At 48.5% G+C, this 20,451-nt stretch overlaps 1 protein-coding gene across 7 annotated transcripts; it reads left to right on the plus strand.

Moving 5' to 3' along the window:
• Positions 1-1,004: 1,004 nt before the first annotated feature.
• On the plus strand, positions 1,005-19,672 carry Pnldc1 (PARN like ribonuclease domain containing exonuclease 1). 7 transcript variants are annotated; one of them, XR_015628922.1, is made up of 19 exons: positions 1,005-1,319; positions 1,648-1,705; positions 2,004-2,099; positions 4,256-4,295; positions 4,941-5,064; positions 5,220-5,308; positions 7,402-7,502; positions 9,340-9,416; positions 9,590-9,733; positions 10,873-10,942; positions 12,361-12,446; positions 13,334-13,586; positions 15,928-15,992; positions 16,398-16,451; positions 16,569-16,611; positions 17,887-17,983; positions 18,237-18,412; positions 18,508-18,606; positions 19,432-19,672. XR_015628922.1 is itself a non-coding variant. In NM_001395593.1 (19 exon segments), coding segments are annotated over 19 exon segments (1,593 nt in total). In that variant the 5' UTR covers positions 1,209-1,243; the 3' UTR covers positions 19,496-19,672.
• Positions 19,673-20,451: the final 779 nt, after the last annotated feature.

The raw sequence follows: 20,451 nt of genomic DNA on the forward strand, positions 1-20,451 counted from the left end.
TCTGTAACACCCTGTAGCTATAGGGCACACAGAGTTCTATGAAGCATTGGCCATCATGGATGGTTCCTGGCCAGTCATCAGGGAAGGAGGATTGTTTGCTGCCCGGAATCTGTCAGTGCAATTGTAAACTCAGAAATAGTATGTGGAGATATACTGCAAATGCCTTCTAGTCTTCCCTGGACTCACCCTTGTGATTTCAGGCAAATCTTAGAGAGGAAATGAGTATAAGGAACAACCAACGGAGATGGAAATGATGGGTGGTGAGAAGTCACTTTGCTTTTAAGTGAGAATTCAAATGTGGCTGTAGAAAATGCTTTACAAATAGTCATATGAGGGGCTGGAGCGATGGCTTAATGTAGGAGCACTCACTGCTCTCACTGCTTTTGCAGAGGACCTGGATTTGGTACTCATCACCCAGAGAGCAGTTCACAGCCAGGACTACAGTTCTTAGGGAACCCAACACCCATTTCTGGCCTCTACAGGGTACTGTGAACACATAGGGCACACACATGCCAGCAAAATAATTCATAAAACAAGATCATGTGTTAAAAAATTGTCATGCAAGATGGCTTAGGCTGGAGCTTGGAGAGATCATGGCAGCTCTGAAAGTTGCTAAAATATGAAAAAGACACATAAAGTGGCTTCTAGCAGTTTCCAAATATGTACCTCGATTAATAGGTTTACTTAGGTGAAATATATTAGTCAAGTGTTCATTATTTTAGAAAAATAACAAGCATGGATCAGTTTTTTTTTTTTTTAAAGCATTGATTGTAAGGCATTCAATAGAGGAAGAGTCACTCTCTGATCAATGAATACGCACCTGGAGACAAAGTTATACATGTATATATTTTTTCTTCCCTCACGTTAAGTATGGATTGAAGCATCTCACTTAGAAGCCCAGGTCGCTAGGAGACTTAAGTCTAGAATTGAGAGGGTGTATCAGACCCTAGACAGTGAGCATGGTGACTGGCCACTGGTACCTCTGGCAGGCATCTCTACAGGCTAAGGACCATACTAGCTGATCACTGGTATTAACGATGCTTTCAGCGCAACTGGCAGTTCTTGATGGCAACAGCCTCCACTTTCCCAGGAAATTAAGATCAAGGCTGTGGGCACCGCACCGAAACTCCCACCCACCAGGCTCTGGCCTTGGTGTAACACGTGCGCGAGCTTTAATGCCCTGCGCAGCGGAAACGCGTGGGCAGCACGTGGCCGCATCCGGCGCGCCCTGGGACTAGCGGCTATGGACGTGGGCGCGGACGAATTTGAGCAGAGCCTTCCATTCCTGCAGGAACTTGTCGCGGGTGCGGACTTCGTGGGTAAGATGCCTGGGGTTGCAGGGCCTGTCAGGGACAGCTTGGGAACTGGTGTGTGGTGTGTGTGTACCGTATGGGTCTCCAGGCCAGAGGAGCTCAGCGAGCGTCCCTAGGAAGGAAAGGAGGCTTCCTTTCCCACTCCAGCAGGGGGGCTGAAGCAATCAACCCCACAGCTCTTGCTTCTGTCGTCTGGACAGCCCTGTCTGGGACCACACACCCGGCCTGCTTTCATTATTGTATTCATATGCCTACCACCTGGAGCATTTACCGGTGTGAAAGGTGGTGGTTCGCTCTGTGCTTGAGGACTTTTGTCTGTTTTGTGCACCCGTAGGTCTGGACATAGAGTTCACAGGTCTGCGTTCAAACCTGTCCCGGCCCCAACAGATCAGGTATTACTGCCTTACCTCACCGGTGCCTCCTTAGTTAGACCCTGCCAGACAAGCATTGTTTCTGATCAGGCTCCTATTGGCTGGTTTTTGGTTTTGGTTTTTTTGGTGCGTATTGGGGGATATTTTTCGTTGGCTTGAGACATCTCCTAACAGCACCCAGTTGAGAGATGTGGCTTTTGTTGGCCAAATGCTGATAGGTACTCTCATTGTGGTAACAGGGATAATAGGTCCCTGATTTAGAGTAACTGAGCCTGCCACAGAGGCCTGGTACCTACTTCTGATCCCCTTGTCTGTGCAGTGAGATGCCTCTTTCTTCACAGTCTCTTTGACTTGCCATCTGAGTGGTATCTGAAGACCCGCCAAAGTGTTCAGCAGTTTACAATCTGTCAGATTGGTGAGTCTGATGCTCAGCTCTTTGTTATAGATCATTCTGGAAGTTATTTCACTGTCTGGGTTTCCTGTGTGTGTATATGTGTGTGTACCACCTGCAGCACTGAGAATATGAAAGGTGGTGGCGGTGGCGGTGGCAGTGGTGGTGGCGGTGGTGGCGGTGGCAGCGGCTGCGTCGGTGGTATGTGTTTCACCTGAGCACTTGCAGTGTGAAAGGTGGTAGCTTTTGACCAAGCAGGAATTTACCAGCCTTTTATTCCATAGCTGAACAGACCAATGCCATGAACTGTCACTGTTGCACCTATTCTATCGTTTGAGCAAAACTATATGTTTTGTCTGTGAGTAGGTGATTAGAAGAGTTTTTACAAGACTTACTGTATGTCCTTAGTGTCTTTCCTGCATGTGTATACGTGCACCACATGGCTGCAGTGCCCACAGAGGCCAGAGGAGTATATCCTGTAACTGGAGTTACTGATGGACGGTGTGAGTCTCCCTGTGGGTCGTCTCCCTAGCCCCAGTGTGGGGGATTTTTAAAAGAAAACTGACAAGAACAGATCGTACACGTGTTTTACATTTTGTTTTTTCTTTCTCTCGTTTAATGGAGTTTGGGAAGCTGTGTTAGCATACAGACCTGATCATTTAAGAAATTCCATAATATTACAAAAGTATGGATGGGGGCTTAGTGTGTAAAGTATATGTAGTGACCATTTTCTATGATGAAGAGCATTTTCGTTATTGGCGGCCTTCCTATTTGCACACTAGCACACTTTTGTGTGTCTGGGATGTTTCTCTCAGTGAGACTGAGTTAGAGTATGTGCATTAAAGCATTGACAGCTACAGCCAGTCATCCACGGTGTTCTCAGAGGTGGACACCGGCAACGGCCAGTGGACCAGCAACAGCCAGTGGACGTTCATATTCAGAAACCAACCTGATCATCTAAAAAATTCTAATTTTATTTCTGATTTATAATACTGGGGTCTACAAGTAAGTAGGGGCCCTGACTTTCTCAGTAAAATGAATTATAAAAACAAGCTATGGGCCAGGTTTTACTGATTCCTGCTTTCTCTGGAGGTGAACATTTGTGGGTGTGTGTTTACACCTGGGTATGCTTCCCTTTTCTTCTTGGATTTTGCTGCCTTTTTTTGTTTTGTTTTTCTTACAAGATCTATTTGAGAAGTACAAGAAATCACTTTGGTTAAGTTCTTTTGCTCTCCACCACTTTGGGAGTTTTCCACTTTCAGTGGCTTGTTTAACATAGTAATTTACAGATTTAAAAGTGGTTAAATTGGCCCTTTTTTGTTGTTGGGTTCCAGTTTTGTTTTTGTTTTTTTTTAAGATTTATTTATTTTACTTATATGAGCACACTGTAGCTGTCTTCAGACACACCAGAAGAGGGCATCAGATCCCATTACAGATGGTCGTGAGCCAATATGTGGTTGCTGGGAATTGAACTCAGGACCTCTGGAAGAGCAGTCAGTGCTCTTAACCGCTGAGCCATCTCTACAGCCTGGTTCCAAGTTTTAAAATTTTTAAATTTGTTTGTTATTTATGATATATGAGTATGGGACATATGTGGAGGTCAGAAGGTAACTTGGTGGGTACATTCTGTCCTTTCGCCTTTACCTCAGTCTCGGGGATTAAAGTCAGGCCGTTGGGCTTATGTTAAAAAAAAAATAGTGGCCTTTATCCACTGAGCCATCTTGCTGGCCCCAATTTTTTAGGTTTTCTGAGACAGAATTTCACACAGAAACACAGGATAACCTCAGACTCACAAAATCCTTCTTGCCTTAGCCTCTCAAAAGAGTTTGCATGTAGCCAAACTCTTCAACCTCTGATCCTCCTGCCTCTGCCTCGCAAGTGCCAGGATCACAAGGCGTATGCCATTGAGCCTGACTCTCGGCTTGTTTTGAAGCTGCGAAATGTTGATTTACCACTGCTGTGCTTGGAAAACTGGCCATGAGTCTATGTTTGATAATTTCAGCACAAGCTATAGTGTGGTCGGTCTCACACCTTGAGTCTGTTTTGCAGTAAGGACGTGTCCCTGTTCTGCGCCCCCACCATGTCTGTGCGTGCAAAGCTGGTGGGAATGTCTGGTCTTCAAGGGCTGACCTCAGGTGGCCTTGCCTCTGTGTTCATTACGTCTACCATTGTTGTTCTAGGATTGTCCATGTTTTCCAGCGTTGAAGGAGAATCAAACAAGTATGTATGCCAGCTGTGATGCACACAGCCTTTCCCGTCTGTGTGTGGCAGCTTCCCTTTGGTTGTCTGAATCACTTTGTCCTGGACACTGTCCTCTTGACTTCTGGCTTTCGCACGCACGCTGTACTCTCAAGATTAGAAGTAGTGCCTTTTCTGTGGGGCCTCTCCTGCCTTGTGTCTGAAGTGTTCTTCTGGTTCTTGTTTCCTCCTCCTGGCTCTCGTGCATCTTGGGAAAGTAGTAAGGAGTGTTACCATCTAGAGAGGTGTTTAAGCTGCCTGGTAGCTCTTGGGCACCAGGAATCAGAAGAATGCTGTACCTTTTGGGACAGCTCTGCTTGGAAGCTGCTACAGGGGGCTCAGCTGTGAGTGTATTTGCAGGGAGCACTGATCTGCTGCTTAGGCTGAGTATTTGGGTGGGTCATGGGCCTATTTCTGCCTTGGACTTTGCTCCCCAAGGGCAGTATTACTCCCTGTTTTTTTTTGGCCCCTAGACAGTGTCTAAAATACGTTGAGCATTCAGAAACCATTTAGCTGCTTAAATGAAAGTCAAGCCTGCAGGCGGGGCCTGCTGTGTGAGCCAGGCTGGCTTGCCTGTCTGCTCTGTCCTTGTGTGAGGGGTTTCTCCTCGTTATCTCTGCTTTATAGGTATGTAGCGCACTCCTGCAATTTCTTTCTCTTCCCTACAACATTTGGGATCCTGGACTCAGAATTCTCTTTCCAGGCATCTAGTGTACAGTTTCTGAATCAGTATGGCTTCGACTATAACAAGGTATGCACCTGATGAGGGGGCTGTGGTTGTGGAGGGGTTACTCTAAACCATCGTTTCCCCTCCCTTCTCCCTCGCCTACCCCTGGTCCCCTTCACTTTGCCGTCTGGCCCTCATGATGGCTCTTACTAGTCACCTTGTTCTGTTCCTGTCTTCAGTTCCTCAAAAACGGAATCCCATACATGAATGAAGAACAGGAGAAGAAAATCAAGCACAGTATCCTGAGAGGGAACTGGAGAGTCCGAAGGTAGGGTCTGCCTTCCCAAGCGCCTCTGGTCCCCTTATTGCTAGGCTTCTGGCCTCCTCTGTGGTTGGGGAGGCTGGCTCATCAAACCATTCACACTTAGCTGAGGTGGCTTTGGCCACCTGTACTCTCCTGAGAGGAGAGAACACTTTCTACATCTTCTCCTTTCAACTCTCATGTGAACAGTATTTTAATCTTGAAAATGAAAACACATGGTTTGGGAGGTGAAGCTCAGTTGATAAAATCCCAGCTTGATTCTTAAAGCGTATGCATGTGCGCTCGCATGTATGTATGTATGAATATATATAATATAGCTTATATAAAAATATAAAATACGTTTTATATTTAAAAATATACTTTAAAATATAAGTATGTAATATATAAATATATATATATATTTTTTTTTTAATTATAATCCCAGCCCTGGGGAGGTAAGAGGTGAATCCTTGGGCCTTGCTGGCTAACAGCCTGGCCAACTTGTTGAGATTCAGGCCATGAAGAAACAGAAGTTCTATCTCACAAAGTGGTAGAGAACACTTAGAAAGGACAGGTTGTTCTCTGTCCCATCCCCGACACGCACACACACCCTTACGTACGTACAGCCCAGTGGCACACACTGGGAATCCAACACCCAGGAGAGTGAGGTGGCATGGTTGTGAGTTCCAGGCTAGCCTGAGCTACATAGGAGGACCCTCATCTCTAAAAAGAAAAAAAAAAAAGAAAGGAAAAGAGGAATTAACCCCGGGCTGGGGGAGGGTTAGAGACAGGGTTTCCCTGTGTCGCCTGGCCGTTCCGGAACTCACTCTGTAGACCACAGCTGGCCAGTTCAAACTCAGATCTGCCTGCCTCTGCCTCTTGAGTGCTGGGATTATAAGGCCTGCACCACCACTGCCTGGCTAAGAAATTGACTCTTAAATTTGGTTCTCAAAGAGACAGGAATTGGGTCTGTGGGATTTACAAGCTAACTTTGCGGTACAGAGGGGAGCAGCTAAGCCCCAGTGTGTCTGTGTGGACCCTAGAGGTTGCCTCAGCAGGGGGCTTTTCTCTGTCCCTGGAGCGAGGTTGCTTCCTTTCCTTTGGCAGGCCCAGACCTTGTTTGCACTAAGGTCCAGTGACCACAAGGAGGTGGCAGCCTGGGTCCTCGCCAGTCGCCAGTCTTGAATTATGTAGCCTTTTTGGGGCATGAGACTTTTCACCTTCATCAGGTTACATTAAAAAAAAATCAATTAGCTTTGACTCCAAAATGTGGTTTTCATACGGTCTGGGTAATCTCGAATATTTTGGTGTGTTTATTTTTTTCCTTCCTTTTATTGTGTTTGGTATTGATGTTCATATACAAATGTAGATTTTTTTTTTAAAGCAGGAAGTCACTTGAACCTTACCTCTAGGCCTGCCTGCTTTTCTAAGTTCAGACTTGAAGTGGGTAACTTTCCCTTTTTTTTGGACACCTGCCAGAATTCTAAGCATGCTTGCACTGACCTTCTGGACTTTCCCACTCTTTCCCTGCAGTCTCCCCCTCCCTCCATTGACTCGCTGACCTCCATTGCTGATTCTGCTTGATTTCTTGAACCCTAACTCAAAAGGCCTGGCTGGCTGGCCCTGCCGCCTCTTTGCCTCACGCAGCTGTCAATTACATCTTTTACAGTTTGCCTGCCCTGTTGTTTTTTCTCTCAAACTCTAATTAAATGGCCCTCAAGGTTCAAGAGTAAAAACAGAGGGAACCAGTTTGAATATTTTGTCTTTTGTTATTTTTCAAGTGTTGGAGAGAGAGCTTAGATTTCTGACAAAGGAGCAGAGGGTTCATTCATGTGCTTGCCTTTTTCCTCATGTTTCCAGTAAGTTCATTACAAATCCTCTGGGAGCCACAGGCAGCCAGTCCTGACAGTACGGTTCACTGGCTAGAGCCCCTGGCCACCCCATCCAGGCAGACTTGTATTCCTGAAGAACAGAAGTTGACCTTCCTCTTGCACAAAAAGATGTGGAGCACAAACGACTGTTTTCAGATGACAGGCTCCAGACACGAGTCAGTCTTGAGATTGTCTTAGGAGTCTGGTATGATCTCTACCAAGTCTCTGCTTCCCTGTGCCCGTTTTCAGCTCTCTGGATAAAGACCAAATCAAGGTGGTGATTGATAAGGTGACCCAGTGGCTGGACCTGGCTGAGGAAGGTGACCAGATGACTCTGCCTGGCATCTCTGGTAGGCAACCTGGGAGCATGGGGTGTCATGGCAATGTTCCGGGAGGTGGGGAACAAATTCTCTTTTCCTTTGAGTCTTGATCTCAAGTCCCTCCCCCCCCCCACTATAACTGAGTACGAGGCCTTTGCTCAGTAGGTAGCTTATCCTTGGGGTGAAAGTCCTGACCTGAATTCCCAAGTCTCAGAGGCTTTTTAACCTGCATTGAGTCTCAAGGGTAGACTCACTCATGAGCCAATCCTTTCCATTCTACCTGAATGCCTGTTTTACTGACAATGGGGAATCCATTCCTCATTGTGGCAATGCCTAGAGCCTGGTCTGATTGCCATGGAGTCTATGAGGTCAAAGCTGTCTCCAAAGTGTTGCTCAGGTGTGACTTGTTAATGTGTGTGTGTATGTGAGTGTGTGTGTGCGTGTGTCACCCGGGTGGCATCGTCTGCTGAGACCTGGATCAGCTGAGTGCCTGTGTGCATGCACTGGAGATCACAGACAGGGCCTTGTACAGTCTAAGTACCTCCAGTCCCAGCTGTTGTTTTTGCTGAAAAAAAAAAACACTCTTTTAGTGTTTACTTAGTATTTTATTTGTATGGCTGTTCCGCCTGCATTTATGTATGTGCACCACATCACAAGCCTGGTACACAAGGTTGGCAGAAGGGGCCATTGGATTCCCTGGAACTGAAGTTACAGATGGTTATAAGTCACCATTTGGGTTCTGGGAACTGAACACAGGTCCTCTGTAAGAGCAGCAAAGGCTCCTAATCACCGAGCCACCTCTCCAGCATCTTTTCTTATTTTATTTTAATGGAATATAACTTTTTAATATATGAGTGTGGGCATCAGATCCCATTTCAGATGGTTATGAGCCACCATGTGGTTGCTGGGATTTGAACTCAGGACCTCTGGAAGAACAGCCCGTGCTCTTACTCATTGGGCCGCCTCTCCAGCATCTTATTCTATTTTAAGGGAATGAAACTTTCACTTAAAATAACTAAGCTGAGGTTATTTAGACCTCAGTATTTTCAGTTCTTTCCCTCAGAGAAGCCAGTCACCTCAGGACTCTGTGTTTGCTGGCTGTAACTTTAAACTTTCAATAAAAGATGGGTATGTAGAGGACTAAGACTGTAGCACAGTGGGTAGAGTACTTGCCCAGCATGCAGGAGGCCCTGGGTTCAATCCCCAGCACTTTATAAAGTCAGATGTGACAAGTCCCCACCTGCAGCCCTAGCACGCGGGAGGCAGAGGCAGGAACATCAGGAGTTCAGATCATTCTCATCTCTGTAGTGAGCTTGAGGCCAGCCTGAGCTCTGTGAAACTCTCAAAGCAGAGACCTGGATCTATTGCCATAAGCCTGACAGCCCCCTCAGCAGAGACCTTTCTCAAACTCAAAAAGATCTGGTTGCCTTTGCTTCAGAGTGCTAGTAGCAAATGCATGTGCCACCACACCTGATTTACTTAAGATTTTTGTTTGAGAAACAGTTATTTTTCTGACATGTTATCTTTAACTTTCTTTGCTATCGAAGTGCCTTCTCTAAGTTATAATTAGTATTAGTTCCTAACACGGTTAATATCATCAGCCGTAAACTACAGAAACAGCCACATGAGTGTCCCCAATTGAAGAGCATTCTCGAGATCCAGACCTTTGAGAATGTTGTCCTAGAACATCCCAGCAGGACACACAGACGTTGGCCCAGGCGCCCTGGAAGCAGGCTTCCGGTGCAGCCCACCAGTCACAGGCTCGAAGTGTCTCTTCCTTTCAGGCTTCTCCCATGGGGAAGGAAAGGGAAGTTTGAAGTTTGATAGTGCTCAGGTTCTGTGTATGCCTTGTGCTTCCTTCCTGTAGGGTTCCAAGCCTTCGAGGTCCAACTGGTGCTGAGGCAGGCCCTCCCCAACATCTGGACAGTGCTGAAAGAGGAGGGGGTGAGTCCTCGCCTAGGTGTGTGTCCTTAGCGACTTCCTCCCCCTCTCCCCTCTCTTCAGCCAAATCTGGCCTCTGAAAGGCTTCTGTTTCGTGTTTGCTCTGCGGTAAAGAGACCCCGATTCCCAGCTGTGTCGTAGGTAGGCCCTTGTACGCCTGTCTCTCTCCGCTGCAGGTAATTGTGAAGAAAGTGAGCCAGCCACATCGCTGGTACCTTGAGCATGCCTCTTGTGACCAAGTCACCTGTTGGAAGGAGCAGATTCTTCTCTCTGCAAGAGGCTTCTCTGTCTTTTTTCAGATGTTGGTGAAAGCCCAGAAGGTAGGGGATATCTCTTTCCATGTCTTTCCATCATCTTTTGTATTTATAGCAGTAGATTATTAAGGCTTCTCTGCCAATAAAGTTATCTTTCTTCACTTGACCTTACTCAAAAGGCCAAGAAATGATTAAAGATATATTTTTAAAAAATGAGTTCTGGGGGCTGCAGAGATGGCTCAGTGGTTTAGAGCACTGGCTGCTGTTGCGGTTTGATTCCCAGCACCCACAGGGCCTCTCACAGCTGTCTGTCACTCCAGTGGACCTGACTCCCTCTTCTGGCCTCTGTGCGTTATGCACGTGTGACCTGCAGACTTACGTGCAGCCCAAGCACCCATATAACATAAAATAAGTGACTAGTAAGGTTTTTTAAAGATGTATTTGTTTACTATATATGAGTACACTATAGCTGTCCTCAGACACACCAGAAGATGGCATCGGATCCCATTACAGATGGTTGTGAGCCACCATGGTTGCTGGGATTTGAACTCAGGACCTCTAGAAGAGCAGTGGTCTTAACCACTGAGCCATCTCTCCAGCCCAGACTAATAAATTTTTTTTCTATTCTTTTTTTCGGAGCTGGGGACCGAACCCAGGGCCTTGCGCTTGCTTGGCAAGCGCTCTACCACTGAGCCAAATCCCCAAGCCCCAGACTAGTAAATTTTTAAGGTGACTCTTTGTCTTTGGACATAGCCTTGCTTTTTCTGTGGTGGGTTAGTTTGAGAAAAGACAGTGCATGAGGGTCTCCTGTGTCTTTGTCTCTTATAGCAGCTTGGGAATTTTAACAGCCATTACCTAAAATTGCTTGGAGAAATTGTGTTTGCCTCACGGATTCCCACTGTGGATCCTGCCTCAGGGCCGCTGCTGTTTACTCATCTCCCCTTCTTTTCCCTTGTCTGTCTGTCTGTCTGTCTGTTTCCCTGCTAGCTCCCCTCCCTCCATCTTTCTCCTCCCTCCCTGTTTTCTTCCCTCCCTCCACCCCAGCAATCCCATTCTCTTATGTGGGAGCTGAAAAACACTGAAGCTGGATTAGCGAGTGATCTAAAGCGACCTTCTTTACTGAAAACCAAAAGCCTGCTTTAGACCAAGGGTTGGACCTGACAGTCAGAATTCCCTTCTCTCACCTGTTGCTTTCTTCCAAGCAGCCCTTGGTAGGACATAACATGATGACGGACCTACTGCATCTCCATGAGAAGTTCTTCCGACCTCTCCCAGGTAGGGGTGAAGTCGGGCTCACCTTCTAGCCTCAGGTCTGTGTCTGCACCACCTTCTGGGTAGAGACCAGGGTGCTTCCTCAGGGAGGGTGAATCTGATTACATTTCCTGTGCCTGGCTGGCTCATGGTATGACCGTGGGCAAGGTCACAGATGTATGAAGGAAAGAACCCTCCATTCATTGCTTAGCGCTTTGGCTTTTCTCCTTTGCTTTGAGTCTTTATATACTTGTGTAGACTATGGATTCAATCTTAGGGTTGGCTTTTCCCCTTCGTGCCATTATAGACCTCACAGATGCCTAGGTGTTTCAGTGACCACCTGGGCTTTTCCACACTTGAGTCTGTCTTTGGACAGATGGCAGTATAGTGTACTGGGTAGTGTCCATCCCTCGGGGTGTGTGTGTGTGTGTGTGTGTGTGTGTGTGTGTGTGTGTGTGTATGTATGTGACCTCTCCAGGTGGTGCCTTTGCCTTCTCTAGCTGTGAGATGAGATGGCAGTAGAGACCTCAGCTTGGTGGCAGGAGTAAGCAGGTTCACAAAGGTGTGGTACGCACTAGATGAGAAGGGACAGGAAGCTCCCCGAGGGAGTTCTGAAGAACACAGCTGGACAGAACAGCTATTTGAGCATATTGGAAGAATTAGAGCAAAAGAATGAGATGCACTCGAAAGCTTGAGCAAACAGAAAAGGCATTCAGTGGAAGAGGGGACGTTCCTGCAGCTGGTGGGCCTGGGGCTGTGGTAAGGTGCTGCAACCACAGAATGCATGTGGGACCCGTGTGAGGGTGAGCAGTGGCCAGCTGGGAGGAGGAGGTGGCCAGGACCTTTCACAAGTCCACAGCTCGATCACAGTCCACTGTGAGCTGGGCACAAGGACCCCAGGGAGAGGACCTGGCAGAGGTTCTGTTGGGGCGGGGCGGGGAATGTGGTCGAGAATGCTGGGGCTTTTTGCTTGGGATGTGTGGTGAGAGTTTGTGTGTCATAAACCAGTATCTGGATGCAGTGTCACAACTGCACAGAGTATAACCTATTCAGAGTCTACTAAAATCCCCTTTCGTACCAGGATGCTTTACCTGATAAGGTATTCAGCTGATTTGTCTTGGACTGTTCTCTGCATAGCCGTGCATAGCCGTTTATTGCTTACTTCACGGGTGTCTTCCCGAGCTCCTGGGCCGTGTTAGCTGATGAAGGCAGCAGGCAGGGCTCTGAGTTTGCTGGAAAGCCATGTGACCTTTACATAGAAAGTGGCAGTGGCTGCATGGCTGGGGAGTCCGTCTTCCATGAGGGTTAGAAATGCTTGCAGTTCATGTCTTGTTCTCTCTGCTTTCCTAGTCAGTGCTGGGGGCAACCTGGGCCGGAGGGTGGCTCCGTGTGTTCCCACTGACCCACAGATTCATGTGTCCCATTTGGACTTTCCCCCTCAGAAAGCTACGATCAGTTTAAGCAGAACATCCATAGCCTGTTCCCTGTCCTCATCGACACTAAGAACGTGACTAAAGACATCTGGAAGGTAAGGTGTGGTTTGCTTTGGGATAAGGGGGTATTGAGTTCATACTCATGGCACTTTTCGATGGATTTTCATATATTCCAAGGCCCGAGTTGTGATGTATTTGTAGGTAAATAGTGTACTTTTCATCAGACAACAGAGCAATAATTTTGTGGGCATTTTGTTTTGTTTTGTTTTTTAAGACAGGGTCTTGCCAGGTAACCTAGGCTGACCTTGAAATCGTGACAACTCCACACCTCAGCCTTCCACATACTAGGACTGAAGGCATACACCATCGTGTATGCATGGTCCAAACAGTTTTAGAGCTTACTACATATTTTATAAACCTATGAGGCATGCCTACAAAGGATCATCTAAAGGATTAGGGGCCCCATGTAAAGTCTGGAGGAAACCCCATTTTTGTCAAGCACTGAAGTCATGGGTTCTCTGACGGAGTTAGAATCACAGGGGAGGTTGCAGACTGGTCCCAGCTCCACTGCCACTTCATGTGTGGTCTAGAGTGGAGCCAGGTAATAGTCCAAAAGCTCCCCAGGTGACTCCTGTAGCCCAGGTCACACACTACACGTGGGAAAGAAGCATTCAGTTACTTTAAGTGCTTTTAGGAGTTGAACGGAGCAAGGGGAATCCATCAGTGTTTTAAAGCTTTAGGTTAATGGCTTAAAGTGGGCTGTTCTAGGAGGGCTAGCAGAAATCAGAAGGGTTCTGCAGAGCATTTCTGCCCAGAGAGGCCCTGAGTATTTGGTCGTTACCTGCTCCATCTTTGATCTTGGCACTTAGTGACCTGACATTACCCCAAGGCCTCCTGATCCCCAGACACCAGGTACTCTGCATAGCTAGCCCCACCTAGTCCAGGGTTTCATGTTCCTGTGTTCACATCCTTCCCTAAACAGAAGGTGAGAGTTCTGTGGCTGACACTGACCTCTAGCCAGGGTCACTGGGACGTCTTCTGTGGTGCCCCCAGAGTCCTGCTCTCCTGACCCTGGGATGGTGTCAAGGCCAGCATTTGCCAGGTCCATGTAGTGACCCTTTGCGAGGCCTGCAGCAGATGGTGACCCCAAGCACAGTGCTCCGTTCTTCATGATTGCAGGAACTGCGTTTCCCACGAGTCTCCAACCTCTCGGAAGTGTATGAAGTGCTGAGCAGGTGAGGAAGGTGTTTCTGGAGCAAGGCCTGCAGCCTCAGCTGCCCAGGTCACAAGGGACCTCTGAGACCTTTCTCTGATTTTAACTTACTCCAGGCCCCCTAGTTTTGATGTATTTGTGTGTAACTGGCATGCTTTTCATTGGACAACAAAACAATAATTTTGTGGTACTGCTCCCTCAGACACAGCTGCTTGGACCTAATGTCCCTCTACCTAGCTCCTCAGGCCTCCACCCCTGCCTCAGACAGCATTCTTGGTCTTACTTCTGAAAAAAAAAGTCAGAGGTCAGAGGTCAAGCCTGCTGCCTGCCTTCTTGAACATTCAAGTTCTGTCCTTCTCATTGAGTCTCCTGTCACCAGCAAACACAATCATTGTTGTTGTAAAAATATAAAGATAAAAAAGTATTGTTGTCTTTTACCTTGCTAGGTCCTACACCGAGGTACCCCAAGATATCTGCTAGATATCTTGGCGGAAACACATCCCGCCGCCACACACTTTCCTACACTCAAACCCTCACATAAAAGAACACACAACACAATAATCTTAGATCCAATTGATAAGATATAATTGCCCACTTAAACATACAAAGCCCAGTACCATCCATCCCTTAAGAACATTGATAACAACCTACAAACACACAGAGCGGAATCCGGAATCTTAACCTCAGCCTCCATTGTCCTGCCACAGCTTCTCCTTCTCCTTCTCCCTCTCTCCTTTCCGTTCCAGTCTCCTCCTCTTCCTTCAAACTTCTCTCCCACCCATCCTTCCTTCTCCTCCAATGACAGGCCTCCTTCTATCCTGTACCTGCCCCTCACCTATACTTTACAAATTCAGTGGGTAGAAATTTCTGGCGAAGTCACCTGATTCCTGAATACAGTGACTAGGCTGCTGTCCTTGGGGCAGTGGAATTAGCATCAAAATACAGATAACTCCAGGGCAAACCCCAACAAATCATCACCTTCCTGGTTTCTTGACAAACCAAACTGGGTCTTACATATTTTTTTTCTTTTTCTTTTTTTTCCCCCCGGAGCTGGGGACCGAACCCAGGGCTTTGTGTTTGCTAGGCAAGCGTTCTACCACTGAGCTAAATCCCCAACCCCCCCCCCCTTTTTTTTTAAGATTTATTTATCACTTTATTCAGACACACCAGAAGAGGGCATCAGATCCTGTTACAGATGGTTGTGAGCCACCATGTGGTTGCTGGGAATTGAACCCAGGACCTCTGGAAGAGCAGTCAGTGCTCTTAACCGCTGAGCCATCTCACCAGCCCCACACCTTTCTGGTTTCTATTGCGGCAGGATCTCAGGTGTCTCAGGCTGGCCTTGAACTCGCCAAGAATGACCTGAACTTCTGATCCTTCTGTCTCTCTTCCAAATGCTGAGATTATAGTCAAGTACCAGTTTGCTGTTTTATGAGGGTGCTGGGGGTAGACCCCTGGGCTTTGTACATGTTAGGCAAGCATTTGAACATCCCCAAACACCCTCTTTGGTTGAAGCCAGCAGGGCTGTTCTCTGCTTGCCTTGCCTCCTCCCTTCTCTTAGACTCTGCCTACTTGTCCCTTTCCTAGGGACTCAAGCCATCACCTCTCATTTCCCTTACCATCACCATCTAAAACTTAAAAATAAGCTACTCACTTTTTGACCCTCTCCCTGGCATCCACGGTAACCCTGTAGTTTTTGTGGAGTCTTATGGGAAATATGTGTAATCGGGCTGTGGAATAAAAGGGTCAGAGCCTCTTCACTTGTGGGAAGCCCTTGGTGGGGTGCCTAAAACTGGTATGGCAGCATGCTTATTCCCTAGAGACAAGTTACCCAGTCTGCCTTAAGTCTCCTTCACAGCCTCCCTTTCGCCCACACCCACTGCTGTCAGGTTTTCTCCCTTTGACAGTTACACGGGGGACCTGTGCTTGTACCCCGCAGGATGATGCATTAGGAACAGGCTGTGGCCCTGAGCTGTTTGAATTTGCTTTGCAGGCCTTGGAGCTTGGGCTTTCTCCTCCTTTTGCGACAGTCCTCCTGAGCCCTCTCTCTCTCCTCCATTACCTTTTCTTAGCAGGCCTTCACCGCCCCCTCGCTTGTGTTACCACCACACTGCTTCTGTGCATCTCTAGTTGACAGTTGGCTGACCTGTTGTCTTCTTTTGTTTTCCTTTGTTTGAAGCATCAGGGATTGAACCCAGGGCCTCATGGTCTGTGGCCTTATCAAGATCTCATTGGTCCATGCTTAGATCCTTGTCTTTTAAAAAAGGACGTGCTGAGCATGTATCTGTGTAATTTAAGGAGCTTGGGGACAAGAAGGAGTCACTCTTAGTGAGTTGACTTTACCCCGTTCTGTTTTCTAATAGTAACTTGAATCCCACTAAGAATTCCGGACCGGTGATCATTCATGCAAGACAATGTAAAAAATACGGTATGTCCCTGAGCTCTGGCCCCTCGAGTAGTTGGCCAAGTACCCTCGGGCTGAGTTGAGGGTTCTCCACTCTGGTCCCCCAGGCAGCAGGCTGTAGACCTGGGTTGGGATTCCTTCCTGGCCCACCTTGCTTTGTCCCACACAACTCTGCCTTACAGATACACTAAGCCAGAGAACTAACTGTTTGAAGCACAGGAACCTGCTTTCTCTCAATGTGTGGGGTATAGGCTGCCATCTATCTCCACATGGCCAGGACAAGAGTGAGATGTTTATGAGCAGGGAGAAGGGTACACAGTGCCTGCCACACTTGCCATGGTTGTTGAATAGGATGGGAAGAGAGGTTTCCTCCTCACGATCGTTCTAATTACCGACTGGTCATTTGTCTCTTTTGGAAAACCACTTCAGCTGAGACCAAGTGCCCTCATGAAGCAGCCTATGACGCTTTCCTCTGCGGGTCAGGTAATGTGTTCCTTTCCAAGGACCTCCTGTGAATGTGGACTGGGTCTTGTTTGGTTCCTATTGGGTGCACTTTTCCACAGGCCTGAGATCCGTTCCGTCTCCTGTTTTTTCTTCTAGTTCTCTTGAAAGTGGCTCACTTGCTTCTACAGAGGGTGCATGGGTGAGTGTCCTTCCTTTCATCCTGGTACCACGTCCTCAAGTTTCAGCAAACCCCAGTTAGAAACCAGGGCCTCTGGGTCACAGGACCACTGAAGAGAAGGAATGTGTAGTTTGTGGGTGTCTCCCCAGCAGCCAGTGCAGGGTTGAAGCAAGCAGTCTGCTCTGCAGAGCCTTGCTGCCACAGTGCCTCCTGCCTGGATCCTGCGATGTCTTAGCAATGTGGAGACTGGTGTGTGTCAGGGAACACCGTAGCAGGGTTAGACCTGAGTCCTAATTCCTTATAGAAAACTTCCTACCTCAGTGCTGTAGCCTTGTTGGCTATGAGTGTTCTCATAGCTCTCAGAGGCTACAGGGAACTGAGACGATAAAGTGTTCAAATGAAAGACACATCACCAGGAGGACAGTGGCTGGGGTTGGTGCCCGAATGGACAAACACAGAAACCCAAATTGAACATAAACGCGTGGCCCCTGATGGTGGCATCCCAGGGCCCCTGAGTTAGTACATGGACACCAAGGGCACCGATGACACGTGGCAGAGATATTATGTGGGTCACATTAATTCTGTGGGACTCCATGGGCCCTCAGAGGGTGCTGACCACTGTTGTAACCTGTTCTTCAGGACTGGCCTAGAAACGTTCTAGACTGGACTGTGAACTTAGTAGTCTGTTCTGGCCACAGATATAAATACAAATATTGTCTGATAAGTTGATGTGAGGCTTCTAGCTTATGCGAGGAGCCTGCCAGCTGGTTTCCTCTCCCCCGGTGTGGCAGCATCCTGGTACTCACTGGCAGGTGCCGTATGCTGGCACAGAGGGGGCTGCCTGCAGCAGCATACCTCAGTTTTGAGACTCATGCCCTACCCCCTTTCTTCATTTTAGCCCTTGTGACTGGAAAACCTTTTCAGGTTAGAGAAGGCTCATGGCAGTCTATATCCCTGGCACCTTGGCTGGTGCTACATTTGGGGTGCAGCTGGCAGTAGAGGTGTTGGGGGCATTGGAGTCAGGGTGATGTTACTGCAGAGGGTATAAAGTGGAGCTCTCCCAGTTTGCTGCTGGTGCTGGTCAGCAGATACCAGAAGTTCTTGGTCCAAACTCTGCTTGTATGTGTGAGGTTGCCCACCAAAATGAGCCCCAAGCCTTGGGAGGGGTAGAAAGGAGAGGCACCTGAGGCAGCTCCCTTCCCTGTTTTCCCATCAAAACCTTAGCTACAGCAGAGGACCAGCAGAACAACCTATGTGCCTGAGTGCTTCAAGGTTTTTCCTCTGTCCTTACAACAGCGGTGCTGTGCACGAGCCTGCCTTCCCCCAATACCTCGATGTGCTGGCGCCCTACGTGAACCAAGTGAATCTTATCAGAGCTGGGGTTCCGAAAATTGTAAGTATGTCTCATTCTGCGATCTTGTCTCCTCAGGCCTGGGTGGGCAGCAGGCCCAGTGCTCGCTGGGGTGTGCTGCTGCAGGGTTCAGTGCAGACGCAGGGTGCAGTGGGAGCTGAGGAGGAGGGTCACACCCCGTGACTCTCCTTTCTCTTCCCTGCTCCCACACCCAGTCTCTTCTAGAATCTTCTAACATTTTCAAACTGTATAAAGTATCAGTTTTGTTTTGTTTGTCTTGGTTTTGTTTTCCTAGAATTTTTCTGGCCCAGACTACCCCAGTATCCGCCCTCCTGTACTCATCCTCACTGTCAAGAGGTGGCCCGGGGTGAGTGAGCACCAGGTCTACCGTGAGTTCCAGAATCTCTGCAAGTTTGATGTCAGGAGGTTCACTCGAAGCCAGTTCCTGCTCCTGACCAATAAGTTTAAGGAGTAGGTACCCTGCTCCAAGCCCTGCCTCATTGCCTCTTCGCCTTTAGTGGCTGTGGCCACGTTGCTTGCTGACCTGAGCAAACTTCTTTTGGCAGTGCCCGCAGTGTCTTGAAGGAATACAGGAGCCACCCAACCCTGCAGGTCTCCCTGTACCGGTACTGGAGACATTCGCCCAACATCACCTGCCTGCTACAGTGAGTGACTTGGCAGAAAGCTCTTCTGCCTGCCGGGGTCCCATTTGGTCTGGTTCCGGCCAGCTCACTAGCTGCTATGAGTTGTCAGCCATTGATGACAGGTGTGAAGCGAAGCGTATCGAGAACTTCCCACTGCAGTGTTGGGCCCTGCTCTGTCAGTGGACTAGGGTGGGGTGGAGAGAGACCTGGGGGCAGGATACAGGTCATAGGAGATGATGGACGCCTCAGAACGAGTCAGAGAATAAGGAGTGAGCCAAACTGGGGGTAGGAAGATGGGGCAGTAGCTCTTGTATGGAGGTGCCTGTATGCGGAGGGCCAATGAAGGGGAACAAGAAAAGAGGGGATAAGGTAAGGTCGCATCCATAAGGGAGTGAGGGGTGGAGGGGGACAGGATCCAACTCCATTTGCAAAACCTTGCTGTCTTCTGTGCCAGTGGGGGGCACCAGGGAGCAAACATGGCTGTGAAATGGTCCAGCCTGGGTAGTGGGAAGGGAACCAAGCCAGTAGCGGCACCAAGAAGGGTTAAGTCACATGTGAGGTTGGGGCCCAAGTGACTGGAAAAAGAGCCTTGGAGTTGATCCCAAGGAGCTGTAGCTACCATAGACAGCCTCCTTGGCAGGCAGCCGCTTGTCCTGTCAGTCTCTGACCCCGACCTCTAGGGAAGGCAGCTCATCTGTATTGACCTGAGATCCTGTCTCAAAAAAACAAAACAAAACATGACATTTGATTGGATAAAATTGGGAGCAGAGCCTGTGCCACTCGCCCACTGGCCCCCAGGCAGACCCTGCCTCGTCCAGGCCTCTGACTTGTGCCTTTGTCTTACAGGGTCTGCAGCATAGTCACCACCTGGTCCATGATTGCCTTTCTCCTGGGAAGACCTAGCCCCTGACAGCAGTGAGCACCTCAGCTTCGGTCTTAGCCTCTGAGGATGGCCCCCCGTGGCTCGTTTGCATAAATGAGTTTGTTTTCATGCAGACCTATGTGGTCCTCTGTAGATACTCTGTTGTGTTGTGAATGTGAGATTCTGTAAATATGGATGATGATAAAGAAACCCTTGCATGTCGGACCTCTGTACACGGCCAGTGCATTCCTTCTGTCAGGTCCTGGCCTCTGGGGGGCGCCACTGCTCCAGCATGCCCAGAATTCTAGTGGCTGTGCGTGAGCAAAGGGGCTGTTTGGGACAAGGAGCTGGCAGAGATGAGGGAAGGGGCTGCTGTGGCTTCAGTAGATGCTGTGTGGGCACCACACTGGGCCATCACTGGGGTGCAAAGCATGGTAAGGCCTCCTGGGCTCCAGGAGAACAGGTCAGCATGAGGGATTGCAGACAGATGTGAAGGAAAAGCCTGAGGCCCTGTCACAGAATGGAGTGATGTAGATCACCCACACTGGGGGAGGCATGTCCATGCGTGCAACTCCCAGGGCTCTGCTCCTGCTGGTCCTGCCCCAGCCGAGCAGCACATGTGAAATTCAGTTACATGGCAGCAGGCGCTGCACTAATGATTACTGCTGGAAGACTGGACAGAGCCATCTCGCCAGAGTGCTTTTAAAGCCTCAGTTTTCCGAGACGAAGAGAGAAGTGTTATCATTTCCTCTCAAGAGCTGAGAAGTCATCTCCTCACCCCAGACTCACAGGGACTCGGGGTTGAATGTCATCTCTCAGGAGTCTTATCCTTTTCCTTCCCCAACTCCCTTCTCCTTCGAATCAACCTCTGCTCTCTGGGCTAAGGTGGTTGTGTTGCTGCCTGAAAACAGCAGGCCCTCTCTGCGCTCCTCCCTTTCCCCACAAATCTGTGGAGACCGTGTCTCATCTGGTCCCCATGGTCATGCATTACCATCTTTTACTGA

The sequence above is a fragment of the Rattus norvegicus genome, chromosome 1, assembly GCF_021556685.1.
Source record: "Rattus norvegicus strain SHRSP/BbbUtx chromosome 1, alternate assembly SHRSP_T2T, whole genome shotgun sequence".
Lineage (NCBI taxonomy): Eukaryota > Metazoa > Chordata > Mammalia > Rodentia > Muridae > Rattus > Rattus norvegicus.

What these genes read in the sequence shown, in the direction of transcription:
- Pnldc1 (XM_087567674.1), top strand. Translation starts at nt 4,264, where the DNA reads ATGTTTTCCAGCGTTGAAGGAGAATCAAACAA. An exon ending in CAGTGCTGAAAGAGGAGGGG is followed by an intron (nt 9,417 to 9,589) that starts GTGAGTCCTCGC and finishes TCTCCGCTGCAG; the next exon opens with GTAATTGTGAAGAAAGTGAG. An exon ending in GTTCTTCCGACCTCTCCCAG is followed by an intron (nt 10,943 to 12,360) that starts GTAGGGGTGAAG and finishes TTTCCCCCTCAG; the next exon opens with AAAGCTACGATCAGTTTAAG.